This window comes from Schistocerca piceifrons, chromosome 1 (assembly GCF_021461385.2).
Source record: "Schistocerca piceifrons isolate TAMUIC-IGC-003096 chromosome 1, iqSchPice1.1, whole genome shotgun sequence".
Classification (NCBI taxonomy): Eukaryota; Metazoa; Arthropoda; class Insecta; order Orthoptera; family Acrididae; genus Schistocerca; species Schistocerca piceifrons.
In genome coordinates this window covers 452,908,242-452,927,248 of record NC_060138.1, presented here as the reverse complement: position 1 = coordinate 452,927,248, position 19,007 = coordinate 452,908,242, and the positions used below count along the sequence as shown (strand labels likewise).

The following is a 19,007-nucleotide window of genomic DNA, read 5'->3' as shown; positions in this document are numbered from 1 at the left end:
TTTCTTTCTTTGTGTGTGAGGAATGTTTCCCGAAAGTATGGCCGTACCTTTTTGTAACACCCTGTGTGTGTGTGTGTATATATATATTAATGAATTGCTTATGCATTTTGGTAAAGGCGGATCGCTCTCCAATTGTACCGCCTCCATTTTTCCGTTTGTTTAACAGGGTGTACCAAAGCTCTCACATCCGCACTGATTTTCGACGATGTTATAAGTTGCGCTAGGGACCGCATCTACCTTCTTTCGAAGTTAGCAGGCAACTACGCTTTTATGCGGCGGCTCGTTTCGGCGCATTCAACATCTGTCCAAGTGTAACGAGCGAGTAACGGAGCTTATATTTCATACCTGCCACAGCAGATTTGTGTTCGTGGGGTTTCTATTCTAATTCGAACGTTTGACTTACGCTATACGTATTCGTTTCGGAATATCGTTTCTACGTCTTCCGTTAACTATACGTGGTTAACATTATGAAGACAATTAATAACATTTGTGAAATACAACTTTGTTTGCGGAAAACATAATGATGTTCGAAGTCGCCAGTTTTTCCACGACAAACGACCTTCAACAACTTATTATATGCATAATTGTTGCAATTGATTGCCGAGAATTTTATATATATATATATATATATATATATATATATATATATATATATAAAAAGAAAGATGATGAAACTTACCAAACAAAAGCGCTGGCAGGTCGATAGACACACAAACAAACACAAACATACACACAAAATTCTAGCTTTCGCAACCAATGGTTGCCTCGTCAGGAAAGAGGGAAGGAGAAGGAAAGACAAAAGGATATGGGTTTTAAGGGAGAGGGTAAGGAGTCATTCCAATCCCGGGAGCGGAAAGACTTACCTTGGGGGAAAAAAGGACAGGTGTGTGTGTGTATATATATATATATATATATATATATAAAATTAATATGTGTGTGTGTGTTTGTGTGTAGACACATTTTTTAAAAAAAAAAAAAAAAAAAAAAAAAAAAAAATGCATGGCGCAAGATTCGATCCGGCGACCTTCGGATTACGAACCTGAGCGCTTACCGCTGCGCCACGACGTTGTCGATAATTACTAATCGTTGAGAGTATTTCACCGCAATGGTTTATTTTAACTGTCGATTTTCTCGACAACGGCTGAGAAGTGCATCTTGGTGCTTTGCCACATTACACCTCTGGCCATGAGTTTTTATCATGCGCAGTATGAATTGAATCTGAATTTCACAATTGGCAGCCTCCCCTTGTTAGTTTGATTTGTAAGTACAGTTTGAAACGAGGATAAAAAATATTTCTCCCCACGTCTCATTTCTGGGATGGAGCTTGCATTCGAGATCAGCTTCCATTTGGGTGAATACATAAAGAGGCAAATTAGTTGGTCATGACTGAGGGCTTCCCTTTGTGAAAAGTCTGTGACCACATGACACTCAGGAAACACAGTCAGTACGCAAGGAATAGGCTACACATGGAATGAAACCTTTACAGTGGCTAAGAGCTCATGCCACTAAAAAATCTATTCAATAACAAGAAAGTATCTATAAAGCAATGTGCAAGACTTGTTACATCAATATAATACACACATTGATCAATACTCTACATGATAAATTTATCACCTTCACTTCAATGAAATCTGGTTTTCCCAATTCAACAAGTTGAGCATAACCATCGATTTCAGCAGTGTTCCAGGCTTTGACAAGAGTTAGACGATACACTGTGCGCTGTCCTTTCTCTTCAAGTGCACGAAGACTATCCACAAATCGCTCCCAGAAATCTCTAAACAGAGGCCTGTCAATTTTCTTCAAACTTTCTTTTGAAGCTGCATCCACACTCACATACAACTGTGTCACTGGGCCCATATTCCTGCAAATGCAATTTAAGAAACATTAAAAAATACACCAAATGTTCTAAAAGACAAACAAGAGAGTAAATTAAATCTCAATGAGTAACTCTACAGCACAGCAGGTTATTAAAAACTTGTAACGAAATGCTATTAGTGTGAGAAGCACACACCCAGTGACAGAGTAATAGATCACTAACTGAGTCATTGAAATATGTCTGGCAGTTTCAGGATGCCAAGGTGGAGGTATACAATTTCCAACTCTAGAAACTCTTAGTTATGATGCTGAGCAACTAACTTCTCTTCTGGTACAATGAGAATGACTGTGGAAAGGCAAGTGGCTGATATCAAATCCCAGTCCATCACATAATTTCATTATTAGATGAGGTAGTAATGGTGAACATATTCTGGATAACAAGATGTGTATTATTCAGAAGTAATCATCTATACATGAAAACTGTGATGCTGTCAGCAGTAGTAAATATGAATAGTGGGATCCTGTAACAAGTTTACAGAGTGCAATAATGATACTACATAGTTCATTACAAGTTATTATAATGATCGTTTTGAACAGTTTTTATTATTTCCCCTATTAGTGGGGTAACTGTGGATTTTCTTCAATGCCAGACACCTCTGATAATCATTAACCAATACAGTTTTTGGGTTTATTTCAGTTCCACAATACCGTAGCAGAGTAACAAAGTGTCTTAAGATGCAAACACCAAACTACTACTATTGAAGATAAATATATCAACAAAAACAATCAATTTTCAATATATAACTGGATACATAAATACCTACTCAGCAAGTAGCAGCAGGAGAATACACACATACAGAGTGACACAGAATAATGGGAATGTTTGAAATGAGTAGTGGCAGCTATGGGCAGTGGACAACACCACAAGTTCATGACAGTTGCCAAGCAAACAGTCCGCCATTTCTGTACTCATGGGTCAGTCGAACAGACAACAGTGTGCATTAGCCATAAAAATGATTTATAAAAACAACGATAGTATAGTAGCAGTGCAGAAGGAGTTTCAGCGTTTTTATAATTTAGGACGTCACGATGCCGTTCTGTCAAAGCACGCAATAAAATGTTAGATTAATAACTTTGAGGAGACAGGATCTGCCCTCAAGAAGAAACCAAAAGGATGACAAAGAGGTGTGTGTTCTCCAGTGAACATTGATGCTTTATGTGAGTCTGTCTTACAGAACCCACAGTGTTCATTTCTTAAGCAAGCAGCAGTGGTCGGAATGTCCAGGGATAGTGTTCGCAGAATTCTTCATCTTGATTTAAAATTTCATCTGTACAAACTACAGATGCTCCAACAATTGAAGGACAATGATTACCGGTTACGATTAGGATTCTGTCAACAAATGATAACAAAAATAAACAATGATGATGAATTTCTAAATGAGTTTGGATGTCAGATGAGTCACATTTTCAATAAACAGAATTACCGTTACTGAACAAACACAAATCCTAATTACATGCACCCTTTACATGCTAGTAAAGTGATAGTATGGTGTGGTGTTTCATCACATGGGATTATCGGACAGGATTTTTTCACAAATGAACAAGGAAACACAACTGTCAATGCTGATTGTTACGTGGAGATGTTACGAACTTTCATTACACCTGCATTGAACAACTTTCCAAATGTTCAAGAAGCCTGGTTTCAACAGGATGGAGCGACATCACACACTGCACGGCAATCAATGGCATATGTAATGGCATATGTACGACAATTGTTTGGCAACCGTGTGATCTCACGGTTCGGTAACCTTCCCTGGCCCCCTAGATCGCCAGATTTATCCATTTGTGATTTTTTCTTGTGGGGCTACCTCAAGAGCAAAGTCTACATAACACGACCAAGAACCCTGGATGAGTTAAAACAGAGAATTCAGGATGCAATTCACAGTATCCCAGCTGAGATGTCGCAGCAGTCAATGAGGAAACTCAACAGCAGATTTCACGACTGTATTCGTACAGGTGGACACCATCTAAAGGACGTAATTTTTTTAAAAATGATAAATGCCATACATGTTTTGTAAATGGCAAAGTTGTAAGGTTTCAATTACTATGGATGCAATTTCTTTCCTTCATCACTTCTAAGTTTTATTGGATTGTGGAAATGTTCCCATTTTTCTGTGTCACTCGGTACAAAGGTTAAATGAATTTGCATGCTTTTTGAGCCAGTGGTTCTCCTTTCAGGCAGAAAGGTTAAAGGGGGAGGGAGATGGATGTAGAAAAAGAACTGGAAATATTTAGGAAATGGGGACAGTTTGTAAAAGTCACCCAAAACCCTGGGTCGGGGGAGGCTTACCAGACAGGATGAGAAGGAAAGAGTATCATTGGGGACTGCAACAGACAAGACAAGATTTGAACTGTAGGTAAAGAGCTGAACGGCAAGAGCGGGGTGGACAGATCAGAAAATAAAAAATATAGAAAACTAAAAGGGAATGAAGAAAGGAATAGTAACTTAGAAGAAATGCTGAGATCAAAGAAATCGAACAATGGAAACACCAGATGGGCATTCCGGCCTGAGATGCTGGAGTTGGCGGTTGCGTGCATGCATGAGGTGTGCTGTGTGTGTGTGTGTGTGTGTGTGTGTGTGTGTGTGTGTGGGGGGGGGGGGGGGGGGGGGGCACTTGGGCACGAAGGCTGTGGTCGAAAGCTACACGTTAGTGTCTTTTAATCGTGCCTGTCTGCAACTTGACATGTCTTCTTTACTGTAAGTAGCAATTTATATTTTTCTGCATTGTTGAGACCAGAAAAATTAATGTAAGTTAATGACAAGGCTATGACTTCCTAAACTCATGCCCAAAATAAGGTCCATTCTGCCTGACATTTTTCCCACCATACCTAGAACATCCCCCCCGCTCTCCAATCTCTGCAATATCTTAGACCCTATACTCCTCCTCCACCCATTTCCCCGCCCTATGGCTCCTACCTCTGTGATCATTCCCACTAAAAGACTTGCCATATGCATGCTCCTACCACCACATCCACCAAACCTATAATTGGCAAAACATCCTAGCAAAGGGAGAACCACTTGTAAAATGACATGTTTGCCAGCTGTCATGTACACACTGTTCAGCCTTTTATCAGTCAGGATGTTCAGACACAAACAGAGGATGTACACTGGCAACACATGATATCCTGTTGCAGGGTATGCCTTACAACATGCGAGTTGTGACCTCAGTGCCTATTTCACCACAAGTGTCATCTGGATACTTCCCTCAGACACCAGTTTCTCAGAACACTGCAGCTGGGAATCGGCACTACATGTCCTTGGTTCTCGCCACTCACCTGGTCTTAATTTACGTTAATTTCATCGATCTCAGCATTTCTTCTCTGTAACTATACCTTTCTTCACTCCCTTTTAGTTCTCTATATTTTATGACCTGTCTATTCCATCCCCCCCTCCCCTCCCCCATACCAAATACAATGCACTTAATTTTCCACTTTTATTAATTCTTGCACAATGTTTTGTCAGTAATCTCTGTCTTATTACCCTATCCCCCATCTCTAAGCCCCCTCTGGTTTTCAAATCTCATCCAGTGCAGTCACCAACAATCAGTCTTTTCTTTCATCCCATCCAGTAAGTCATCCTTGACCCAAGGTTCTGGGAGACTTTCCCAAATTCTCTCCATTTCCTAAACCTTATCCAACCTTTTTCTTCATCCCTCTGCCTTACGTTCAACCCTTCTGTCAGAGGAGGAGTCATTGTCTCCAAAAGCTGGCAAATTTTCTTAACCTTTATATGTGTGGTGTTCTGCACTGCTTGGTGTGTGTATAGTTTTTATCTGTACATATACATTAGACAGGGTGGAGCAGAGGAAATGCATGGTTTTCACTATTGAATGACTGGGTCACGGTTTGATAAAAATAATAAAAACAAGCATTAAGTGATAGATTTTTAATGCAGTTTTGAAATATACGTACTTTAATTAGACTAAAAAATAATGTCTTGGAGATGACGTCCTTCTTGCTGGATACAAATTTAGATCCTCTCCCGAAAGTTACGTATGGCTCTCTCCAACTTTTCATTCGGCACGGCTTCATTTTCGTGACGAATGGAATTCTTCAGCTCGTCGACTGTGTGAGGCTTGTTCATGTAGACTTTTGAATTTAAATATCCCCACAAAAAGAAGTCGCATATCGACAAATCGGGTGAGCGATGGGGCCAGTAAATATCACCATATCTCGAAATAACATGTCCCGCGAACATTTGTTGAACCACTTCCATGGATGCTCTCGCCGTGTAAACTGTGGCACGACCCAGCTGAAACCATATTTCTCTCGTGTTCACTTGACGCCTTTCATGTTGTTTAACATTTTAACGTAGCATGCTGATGTCATAGTAGCTGCAGTTCCTTCCTCTTCAAAAAAAATAGCGTCCAACAATCCCCATCTTTGAAATGCAGCACCACACTGTTACTTAAACAGTGGAGAGGTCTTTGGTGTAATTCATGTGGGTTCTCTGGTGCCCAATACCGACAATTTTGAACACTGATGTAATCTACATGAAAATATGCTTCATCACTCATGACGACTGTAGCATCTGCATGTTCCATAAAAATTTCTTCTATTATGCGACAAAGCTCTCTGTGCTGCACAAAATCCCCTTCACTAAACTGCTGGACAATCATTATCTTGTACGGGTGAAACTTAAGATCATCATGTAAGATGCGGTGAAGCGAATGATGTGGCGTACCCAGTGCTACAGCCTTTCGTTTAGCCAATTGTTTTGGGCTAGCAAGAACTGCTGTTCTCACCCAGTCTGCATTTTCCGGAGTACGAACTGAACGGGGAAGACCAGGTGGTTTCTTTTTCATCACAGATGCAGTACTTCTAAATGCTGCAACCCATTGGAGTACAGTATTTCGATCAGGCACTGCACCTCGACGTCCAACTCCAAAATTTTGACAGAAAAGATGTTGCACTGTGACTACGGAATCATTGTTTCTAAAGTATTGCTCGACAAAGAACACACGATGCGCTACACTCCAATGCTCCATAGCTACTGAAACTGCATTGTGGGCAGTCTGCCAACATTCAATCAATGTCAATACCCCCTCTCGTCGCCGCGTACTAGCGGTTCAAAAAATATGTGTTTCCTCTGCTCCTCCCTGTACAAGATGAAGAATATTAGTCGACTGATAGCAGCACGTGACTTTCCTGCAGACAAGACAGCTCCTACTAAATCTAGTAGTCTTTCAATGCCATTCTTGACATCACATTTTTCACAAACCACGTGGAAAGCACATTGTATGGGAAACAGTTCAGGAATTAGCCTAGTTTCCACATACAAATTTATCAGAAAAGATCACATGAGCAATGAAATTTAAATAGGGCAAATGAATCAGGATTCAACATCAATATTTTACTGCAACTGGGCATGTATCATGGCACTAGTCATTGCTCAATACGATTGTTCAAAATATAATTACAACAAAGGAATGTGGGGGTACGCCCACATTTGAGAACATAAGGTTGTAACCATATTTGAAGCAGCATTTAGGATGAAAAAAAGAGGACAGCTGGTAAGTGACAGGTGTCAAAATAGATTGATTAGACAATTCATTAAGTCAAGAATGCCACCAATTACTATAAACAAACATTCAAATTGTTGGTTCCAACATATTAACAGCCATCTTCACTACACACACACACACACACACACACACACACACACACACACACACTTCTACTACATAAACCAATGCAAAGTGCATGGCAGAGGGCACGACCCAATATACCAGTTAGTAGGGATTTTTCGCATTCCATTCACGTATCGAGTGCGAGAAGATTAACTGAATGCCTCTGTAAGTGCTGTAATTATTCAAATCTTATCCTCATGACCCGTATGTGAGCCATATGTAGGGGGTTGTGGTATGATCCTAGAGTTGTCATTGAAAGCCAGATCTTGAAACTTTGTTGGCACACTTCTAGGGATAGTTTACTTCTATCTTTGTGCTGTATTTTGTATTTGAGTCTTGCTCCCAAGGCACCTAAAATGTTTGTCACATAAGTTTCTGTTTGGATTTTGAACTAACATAATTTCTCATTACTCCTATCTGTTTGTCAATGGTAAAACTTGACAAATTAATATTCTCAATGTCTTATTTTCAGGCAGGTGTGTGTGTGTGTGTGTGTGTGTGTGTGTGTGTGTGTGTGTGTGTGTGTGTGTGTGTGTGATTCAGAAGAAGGCTTTCTGGCCAAATGCTTACTTATTTAGCACTCTTTTTGTTGTGCCTCTCTGCGATTCAGCATTACCACCATTTGGTGAGTAGCAATCTATATTAACAATATTATGAAAAGGAAAGTTGCTACTCACCATATAGCAGAGATGCTGAGTCACAGATAGGCACAACGAAAAGACTGTCACAATTAAGCTTTCAGCCAGTAAGGCCTTCGTTTAAAATAGATAACATGCATGCGCAAGCACGCACGCACACACGCGCGCACCCATGCACGCACGCACACACAAGCTCAACTGCGGTCTCAGCCAACAAATGACACTGCGTGCAGCAACACCAGTGTGTCATGGGTGTGGCGACTGGGTGGGGGTTAGGAGGAAACTAGGGCTGGGAGGGGGTGTGATAGTAGGGTAGGGGTGGTGGACAGTGAAGTGCTGCAGATTAGACGGAGGGCAGGGGAAGAGGTGAGGTGAGAAGAGGAGTGGAGGGGAGGGGGGGGGGGGGGTAGAAGTAAAAGGACTGGGTGCAATGGTGGAATGAGGGCTGTGTAGTGTTGGAATGGGAACAGGGACGGGGATGGACACGTGAGGGCATTGACTAACGAAGGTTGAGGCTGGGAGGATTACGGGAATGTAGGAAGTATTGCAGGGGAAGTTCCCAATTGCACAGTTCAGAAAAGCTGGTGTTGGTGGGAAGGATCCATATGGCATAGGCTGTGCAGCCATAATTTAAATGAAGGATATCGTACTTGGCAGCGTGTTCAGCAACAAGGTGGTCCACTTGTTTCTTGGCCGCAGTTTGTCTGTGGCCATTCACGCGAACATGCAGACTGTTGGCTGCCATGCCTACATAGAATGTAGCACAGTGGTTACAGGTTAGCTTGTAGACCACATGACTGGTTCCACAAGCAGGTCTGCCTTTGATGGGATAGGTGATGTTTGTGACTTGACTGGAGTAGGTGGTGGTGGGAGGATGTATGGGATAGGTCTTGCATCTAGGTCTATTACAGGCGTGTGAGGCATGAGGTAAGGGATTGGGAGCAGGGTTTGTGTAATGATGGATAGGTATAATGTGTAGCTTTGGTGGACAGAGGAATACCACTGTGGGAGGGATGGGAAGGATAGTGGGCAGGACATTTCTCATTCCAGGGTATGACGAGAGGTAGTCGAAACCCTGGCGGAAAAAGTAATTCAGTTGCTGCAGTCCTGGGTGGTACTGAGTTATGAGGGGAATGCTTCATTACTTTGGTAGGTGGTGGGCGACTGGAAAGATAAGGTTGGGAGGATAATTGCGGTCTGTGCCTAGTCTTTCCAGTCTCCCAATGCCCCACCGTCCAGCCACAGAGGTGCACTGCCCTCGTAACTCAGTACTACCCAGGACTGGAGCAACTGAATTACATTCTTCACCATGGTTTCAACTACCTCTTGTCGTACCCCGAAATGAGGAATGTCCTGCCCACTATCCTTCTCACCCCTCGCACAGTGGTATTCCGCCATCCACGAAACCTACACAATATACTCATGCATCCTTACACGACAACTGCCCCTATCCCTTAGATCACGGTTCATACTCCTGTAATAGACCGAGATGTAAGACTTGTCCCACACATCCTCCCACTGCTGCTGACAATGAGTCAAAAAGGTTACGATAGACAGAAATCTTCCACCCTGGTACCAGTAGTCTAAGTGAAGGATGAAGGGAACAGTATAATAAAGAAGACAAATGAAAGGCAGTAATTAACTTTCAATTGGTCCTTTGTCCAACTCTCAAAACTGTTAAAGAGATTTTTGTACAAGAGTATAAGAATTTTCTAAAGGTGAGGAGGAGTTGATGTGAAACTCTGGAAAGGTAGTGCATTTTTTAAAGCATTTGGTGTAATTTTAGGATAGTTTCACAGAAAATGAAGAAGTTTAAAATTAGGACATAATACTTGCCAACCTGTCCTTATTTGATTACACTGAGAAAGCATAATTATAAGATGACAAAAACTGAAAAGCCATTGGTAAAATGTAAATATACATATTTATCCTTCCACGGCTCACCTTATAGCATCTGGAAACTGGGCATTAGTAACCAGAAATGAAGATATGCTCTTTTGGTGCAACAGTTTTACGAATTCATTTATCTCTGGATACATGATAGGTTCACCCACAAGAGAAAGGGCACAATGTCTTGCCCTCAGCCCTTCTTTCAGCCTTTCAGGTATAACCCCTGGAACACCTGAAGGGGGAGAAAAGATACTTCAACAACTTGTAAAACCTGCATGCATTAATAGTTCAATTATAGATTCATGAAAAATTGGTCAGTAGACTAACTGAAGAAAAACTTGCAAACAAATACACTATGTATGAATTGACCTACTTTTATTCATCTTTTTATTTTGACAAGCATGGTAACAGAATGAACTGACAGTGAATCGATTTAAACTAACAACCCAGTAATATGTTGCTCAAAACACTGTTGAACATTATGTACGCCCGATTCATCACTAAGATCACGTGGGTTCTCCCACTCAAAGGCAGTGCTTCCAAAATCCAGGGAATGGAACCAGTTATCCAACACACACTTGGCTTCCATCATCGAGCTTACCTTAATTTACAGAAGCTTTATTTATTCTCTTCTTATTCTTATTTCCCAACAGATATTTACACTCTGTATTGTCATGTACTATGAAATACAAGGAGACATCATGACTAGAAAAAAATTATCCTGGCTTTTGAAACCATGAGGGAGGAAAGGAGAAATAGCCAGGATAGATTACAAAAGAGGGACAGATCACCCAGACTACCTTGTGAGGGGAGGGTGGGGAGAGGAGGGGAGGGACAGGAGTCAGTTACCCTGCCTTTCACATCCTAAAGATAATGCTGACCGGCCATTCTGACTCCCTGTAATTTTACAGTTTTCTCCAGTGATTTTTCTTACAGTTATCATGCACTACCTATCTCTAAATTTTAACTTTGAAGGAATCTGCAGTACCTGTGTCACATGCCACTGCAAGGCTGCCTCCTCCCGTTCAACAGCCTCGAAATTTATGAGGATAAAAATTTCTTCCATCATGAAGGAGTACACTACTTTTAAGTTAAACACCATCATATACATGTTAGCAACCTTGTCTAGGAGAGATATTCCTCTTTTTAATGTTTTGCTTAAATCTGACTACCACCATTCTCCCATTTTTCAAAAACTTTTTTTAATCTTTCCAGTACTTCACACCATGAGACATTTATCTTTCCACTGTTACTGTTTTGTTTGTCTAGTTAGCTTGCCCTTTTCCTGACCTGGATCACTTTTTAGTGACCTAATTTATATCGGTCCTGTACTCTTTATCCTTAATACTGCTTGTCTTCTCCACTCTACCAACAAGGGATTTTTTTTTATACCAAATTTGTAAGATCTGCTCAAGTTGTTCCTGTTTCTGCAGCTAATAATTAAGCACTCTACTTCTACATATACAGTTAACATTTATGTACTCGTTTTGAAAAGTATTAAATAATTCATTAATCGCTGAACTTTCACACCACACAAATTCAGCAAGATTTTTTCATTCTGTGTGCACTCAGAACATTCACAAATATGAATTACAACTGTAAGTACACTAGAAAACTAAGCAGAACAGAAAGACAGAAAATGATAAGTCATCGGGAAACAGGCACTGTGTGCAATAGTTCTTCAGAAAACCAATTTCCATTACGAAAACTGTAGGTATGTTTCAATGTATTACTTTTTCTTTTCGTCACATTTCACTGCTTCCTATATACTGACTGAATTTCTATGTCACAACTAACTTTTACATAGTTCCCTGAATGATGATGATGATGATGAAGTGTCCAAATATAAGTACAGTTAAAGCTTTTACTTGAGGAAGCTAATATGACAAAAAATCAGCTTTCCGTAACAGATATACCTTCATCCAACAAGAGACAGTGTTACTGAAGAGAACAAGACTTGTTGAGATTAACCACAAAATGTCAACCAGGATCAGGGTCAACCAGCATCGAAGTTCATGACAGAAATAAATGATTAAATTCTAGCAGAAGAGACTCAGAAAACTTAAGTTAGGGAGGTAATCAAGTTAGAAAAGTGAAGTGAACGGAAGGCAACTCATATGCTGCCAATACTTTAATGCAGACTTATTCGTCATCTTGTCCTGTTGAATGTACCCAAACACACAGTGCCTTGGTGAATAAACCCTTTTTAGGCTGATGGTCGACATTTCAACCACACCATGTAAGGTTCATAATATCTTATCTTATGCCTTTAAACTATTCTATCACATCAAGCTACATTATGGTTTACAAAGCAACCACAATGACCTTACACTGTTTTGTCAACAGATGGTAGCACTCTTACTTTGTGGTCTATAAAGTAGCCACAAGGCAGTCTCAGTTTTCAGTGCACAGACTGCACTGTAATTTTGCTGTGAATTCTTTACATTAACAAAATCGACAAATTATTACAAAAATAGACATTTTTTTCTGCAATTTTTCTTCCTAGAGTTCCTGTGATCATACATTCCCCCCCCCATTTAAATTTTTTCTGTAATTTTTCTTTGAGGAATCTCTCTAAATCTCACACCAACTGAGCTCAGAGCTTTCTTAGGGATGCTGACAGTAAAGGGTTTTCATAGCATGTGTAGTGATAATCTTTATTGGTCATCACACTCCAACTTTCACAATTCTGCTAACAGGCAAAAATTTTGAACTTGTGGAGTCAAATTTTGCTATGGCAGGTGACATTTCTGTTTACTAGTGGGGAGACAGAGGAAAAATGTGTTACAGTTTGTAATACTATGCACTATCCATGGGATACAACATTTGCAAGCAGGCACAACAACATAGGAGGAACAGAAAGTGTTTCCTGTCCCACATCAATTGCAGACTACAATAACTACATGTATGGGGTGTATAAATTTTAGAAGAACCAATAATCATACAGTATTTCTTGGAATTCTAGGTGTGGATGGATGGAAGTCATCTGTTACTACATTGATGTAGCAATGGCAAAAGTTTATATACTTTTAAGGAGGCTAGCCTTTTTGCTGGGAATGTTAAACCTGTCATCTGACATTTAGAAATATTCTGGTCAATGAGCAAACTGGAAATTTCTGCTCAAAATCGAAATGGAGACCAACACCCGGCCCATAAATAGTAATTAACAGGTCAAAATTTCAATAAAAAGCTACTGAATCCCTAGGGATGTAGTTCAGAAACGTCACTAAGCACATGCCAACAGCTGGTACCTCAAGGTGGTGCGCATTTTGCAGCACACAAAGCTATGTAGCTTTGCGCAGACAACACTTTGGAACCCCCAACCCTCAATCAGAAGAACTAAGCAACAGAACATTTCTGATTTTTATGATTTTTGTATGTATATTAAATAACAAAAGTTAACGACAAATAAAGGACTGGTTTCTCCTGTTTACTGCTAGTTTCAATTATCGACCACAAAATAAGCACTTCCGCAGGAATGAATTGTGGTCGACATTTTGCCAAGCATTAACATTTATAATAATTACTACTACAAGATTGTTCAAATGTTAAATATTATTTATGTATCTTGCTATGCTAAGTAATCTAACAAATTATACTTTTATGCTCTCTTTGAAAAACAAACATTTCTCTTATAAAGGGTTAAACGTAGGCCTGTTTCTACAAACACTTATATCTGGTACTGGTTTGGATATCTTTTCTTTTGTTTGGGCTTATGTCTACTGCCACTTCATAAGAGGAAGTTCTCTCTGTGTTTGATATATTTCTCAAATAATACTGGTTAGTCTATGGGTATGAATTACAGTCTCCATTTTTTTTAACACTGGAAAATTCAGAACACAATAACCACAACATGCAAAGGATAGATTGCTACTCATCACGTAGATGAGGCACTGAGTTGCAGACAGCCACAATGAGAAAGAATTCCAGGTGGTCAGCTATTGGACTAATTCATTCATCAGGCACAGAAAAAACACACAAACATGACTCTCACACATATGGCCACTGTTGTCTCTTAGCACTAAGATCCAACTGCAGCTGCACCTCAGATAAGCAGCAATTCCCCCCCACCCCTCTGTGCATGGGGGGGGGGGGGGGGGGGGAGTAGAAAAGAGGAAGGAACTATGATTGTGAGTTGGTGGATTAGAAAGAAAGCATGAGGAGTACTGGAATGGGAGCAGTGACAGGAATAAACAAGTGAAGGATACGGACTAGCAAAGGTTGAGGCTGGGGAAGAGGGGAGGGGGCGTTATTTGTTGTACAGGAATGAAGGATATACTGCGAGGTGAGTTCCAAACTTTACAACTCAGAAAAAGCTTGTGTTGACTGGAAGAACCCGTGCGGTACAGGCTATGAAGCAGTCTAAGCCAAGCACATTGTGTTGGGCAATATACTCAACAACTGGGAGGTCAACCTGTCTCTTGGCCATAGTTTGGCAGTGGCCTTTCAGACAGACAGCTTGCTAGCTGTCATGCGCACACAGAATGAGATAGTGGTTGCAGCTATGTTAGAAGATCACATGGCTGCTTTCACAGGTGGCCCTGCATTTTATAGGGCAGAAGCTGCATGTGACAAGACTGGAGAAAGTGTTAGGAGAATTTTAAGGTCTTATATCTAGGCCTATTACAGGGATATGAGCCATGAGGTAAGAGGTAGGGACATGGGTGGAGTAGGTTGGGAGGGTGGCGAGATGCCACTGTAACAGGGGTGGGGAAGATACTGGGCACGATATTTCTCATTTCAGATAATCAAAATACAGGTGGAGACTGATTAGTTGCTCCAGTGCTGGATGGTACTCAATCCAGATGGTGGGTGCTCCTGTTGGGCCGGGCAATGGGAATGCGAGGGATGGTAGGTGACTGGGAAGACATGGCACGGCAGAGCTGTTTGTTGACAAGGTGGGAAGGGAAACACTGCTCTATGAAGTCTTCATTGAGACCCTTGACAAATTTAGTGAGGGATTGCTTGGTACTATGTATACGAAGACCACAAGTGGCTAGGCTGTACTGAAGAGATATCTTGGTGTGGAATGGGTGGTAGCTGACAAAGTGGTGGTTTGCAGGTTTGATGTGAGAGGAGGTACTGATGTAGTCATCTTTGAGATGGAGGTCGACACTGAGGAAGGTAGCTTATTGGAGCTGAGGTCCAGGTGAAGTGAGTGGGGGAGAAGGTGTTGAGGTTCTGGAGAAATGTGGATAGGGTGTCCGCAACTTTGGTCCAGATCATGAAGATTTCATCAGTGAATATGAACCAAGTGAGGGGTTTGTGTTTCTGGGTGGTTTGGAAGGATTCCTCTAGATAGCCAATGAATAGATTTGCATAGTATGGTGCAATGTTGGAGCACATTGCTGTACCACAGCTTTGTTTGTAGGTCATGTCTTCAAAGGATGAGTAATTGTGGGAGGCCACGGTGACCAGGGCGGTAGTTGTAAGTTTTCAGTCAGTAAGATGCTGGGAAAGGTAATGTTCAACAGTGACAAAATCGTGGACATTGGGTTGTTAGTGTAGAGGGATGCAACATTAACAATACTGAGCAGGGTGCCGTGTGCTGAAGGAAAGCTGTGGAAAGTCGGTGGAGGAAATGACTGGTGTCTTATTTAGGAAGGGTACATTACCTGTAATAGATTGAAGGTGTTGGTCCACAAGAGCAGAGGTTTCCTCAGTGGGGCACAATAACCAGCCACAATGGGGCATCCTAGATGGTTGGGTTATGGATTTTCTGGAAGCGTGTACAGGGTAGAAGTGTAAATAGTGGTGGGGGTCAGGTGGGTGACAGACTGAGGTGAGAAATTCTGGGATGGAACTGTAGATTTGAGGAGTGACTGCAAATCCAGCTGGATTTCTGGAATGGTATCACTTCGGCAAGCCTTTGTGGAGATTAGATAATACAGTTGAGATCAGCATGGATGCGAAGTTATTTTCCATGTTGGTGGATTTAGGGAATGATGGTAAGGCATGTTTTGAGGTTAGGAAAATCTGAATGTTAACTGGGGGTGATTAGGGGGCAGTAGATGTGGATCAAGGTTAGATGAAGGAGTAACCTAAGTAAGACAGGGTTCAACAGAGGTCTTGTAACAAGTCCAGCTTGAGGGAATTTTGGAGTCAGGTAGAATTTAAGGCCACAAAGGAACACTGTTCTCATGACTCGGTAACATGGGGCTGGAGCAATTGACTCACATTTGCTGCTAGAGTTTACACTGCCTCTCATCACGCTGTGAAATGAGAAATATCCTCCACCACCCCACATTAGCATTCCACTTCCCACCAAAACTATGCAATATCTTTTTCCGTTACGACTGCATCCCCCTTTCCAACACCTTGTCTCAAGGCTCACACTCTGCAATAGACCTAGATGCAAGACCTGTACCATAGGTCCTCCCACTACTACCAACCCCAGTCCTTTCACAGACAACTCCTACCCCATGATACCCAAGAACAATTGTGAAAGCAGTCATGTGATCTACCAACTTAGCTGCAACCACTGTGCCACATTCTACATGGGTGTGACAACTAACAAACTGTGAATCAGTAAGGGGCACTGCCATGTTTTGAAGTCAAGAAACAGCTGGATCACCCAGCTACTAACATGCCACCCAACACGATGTGCAACACTTTAATGACTGTTTCACACTCTGTGCCATCTGCATTCCTCCCACCAACACCATGATCCCCCAGGCAGCAGTAGCAGTTTTCACTATTTTTATGATGAAATTATGATTACCTTTGAACTGATTTATCATTTTATAATGCTGCTCCAAAGCTGTCTCCAATATAAGTTCAGGTGGATCCATTTTCCACCTCCACTCTGTGCCCACTGGATTTGAATGGTGTCTCCAACAAAACACACATTTGTTAGCACAAGCTAAACTTGGTGTTGTTTCCATGCACTGGTGGCTCTGAATACCATAGAATGTATGTTTGTAACAGCCTCCTCTCCCCCTCAACATTGACTGCAGGAATATGAGAGAAACAAAATTAGTTTTGTCTTTATGTCTCAGTAATTTAAATGAAAGAGGTTTACTCTCAGCATCATTACACAATCACAATTCTAATCACAAGTAGTACATTGAAACAGATCGCACAAATAATAATCCTAGCAACATTTTCTATTGCTTGTCATAAGTTTTCAGGCACACAGTCCAGCTTTTAGAGTACACGCTAAAAATTCTACATTATTTTATTTTATTTATCAGGTACTGCAGGACCACACAAGCAAACACTACTTCGTCAGGGAACAAGTCATTAAATAGTGCACAGAAAGCTGATAAGAAAATTTATGTTAATAAAACATGAAAAAAGCTGTGAACGAGTATACGAATAAATAACGCGTTACAGAGAAAAGTTCTCAACTACTACGAGGAACTGCAGTACACAATAGACAGAGTATGCCACAAGGACACCCCTCAACTTTGATTGGAATAGTTTATCACACAATTTTTTTCAATTCTGCACCAAAGCTGTTGAAAATTATCCTGCTGAATCGTGCACACTTTTTTTATACATTGCTTAAGAAAATGTTATCCCCTTACACATTGTTTTTCCATCACACTTACACTGAATGAATGTTGTATTTTCTTCTGAATGAGTCAGCTGTCAAAGAAAGATCCCATGATGGAATACATGTACAGGAGTGGAACAGTTAGAATTCCGAAACAGCTAACCAATGGGCTACGTGTATTTTGCGAATGCACACTGCAGATCAGTTTGACTACCCTTTCTGGGCTAAGAATATTCTTTGCGAGTGCACAGAATTGCCCCAAAATATAACACCATGTAAGATAATATGGGAAAGTAAGTAAAGTAAATAAGCCTTCTTAATTCTGTGGACATTCTTATAGTAAGATAGCAGAATTCAGTTTCTGCGCAAGATTTTTTAAGTGATACTTCCAAGAAATCTATAGATCTACCTTTAGTCCTAATAATTTTAAAAGGTTAACTTCACTGATTGTCACCACTTTGGGGGTAATAAAGGGTTTTCTTTCTTTTTACAAGAGTTCCATGTCAAACTTTATTCACTGTGTTTTATTGCAGTTAATCATTAATCTGTTCTCCAAATGCTACATCATAATGTTATTGACTATCCTACTAGTTGTATCATTTAAATGTATATACATTTATGGTAATTTTTAAATAATATTTACACATGATACAAACTAACTTTCACATCCTTCACCAAAACCTTATCTACGTTATACACAGCAAAATGTCTAGTACCAAACTTCAAGCTCGATGGTTGCAACACGGTAATTTATCCGGCTATGTACTGACAATAAGCAAGTAGGTCCTAAAAGATCTGCTTCATTAAGTAACACAGTTCTTAATCAAATGTGACACATAATTTTGCCTTACATTCTTGTGCAGACCACAATAGCAGTTGTGCCTGTTAGCTCCTTCAAATATTTCTCTAGTTTTAGATCTAGATATTAAAAAAATATTTAAACACACATTAAAATGAGAAGGCCTGATGATATAGAGGTTTGTGAAAATTTAAACACTTAATAATCACCTTAGTCCATCGACACAACTTAACGCCTGAATGCGTGCCTATTAACCTATATCCTTGCTTCATCAAAGAAGATCGAAGTAGAGGTGTTATCATCTCAGCTTGTTCATCAACTGCATGAATTTTATTTACAATATCTCCGGATTTCTGGTTGCTTATGATGGGACCAAGTTCTTCCAAATCCACAACACTTGTGTCAGAATCTTCTTTCTCATCTGATGATTCATCACTGCCCTCTGAGTCACATGACGACTGCTATGACCGGGAAAAATAATAAATGCATTTAAACAAGATTTGAAGTAATATTAATAATACAAACATACCAAAAATAAAACAAAATAATATTATGGAAAGGAAAGTTGCTACTCACCATACAGCGGAGATGCTGAGTCACAGATAGGCACAACAAGAAGATTTTCACAAATAAAACTATTGGCCAGTAATGCCTACATGAATGCAGTATCAAGCAAC

The 19,007-nt window shown here is 40.5% G+C and overlaps 1 protein-coding gene across 2 annotated transcripts in view; it reads right to left on the bottom strand.

Annotated features, from left to right (window-relative positions):
- LOC124784644 (S-adenosyl-L-methionine-dependent tRNA 4-demethylwyosine synthase TYW1-like) overlaps nucleotides 1-19,007 on the bottom strand; it is a 97,302-nt gene that overhangs the window by 26,500 nt on the left and 51,795 nt on the right. Inside the window, exons 6-9 of one of the 2 annotated variants that reach the window (XM_047254117.1) lie at nucleotides 18,540-18,791; nucleotides 16,755-16,983; nucleotides 10,088-10,265; nucleotides 1,615-1,861 (exon numbers count right to left, since the gene is read on the bottom strand). In XM_047254117.1, the coding sequence (XP_047110073.1) occupies nucleotides 1,615-1,861; nucleotides 10,088-10,265; nucleotides 16,755-16,983; nucleotides 18,540-18,791 (906 nt within the window). The remainder of the gene's footprint in view (nucleotides 1-1,614; nucleotides 1,862-10,087; nucleotides 10,266-16,754; nucleotides 16,984-18,539; nucleotides 18,792-19,007) is intronic. The other variant, XM_047254118.1, reaches the window with a different exon arrangement.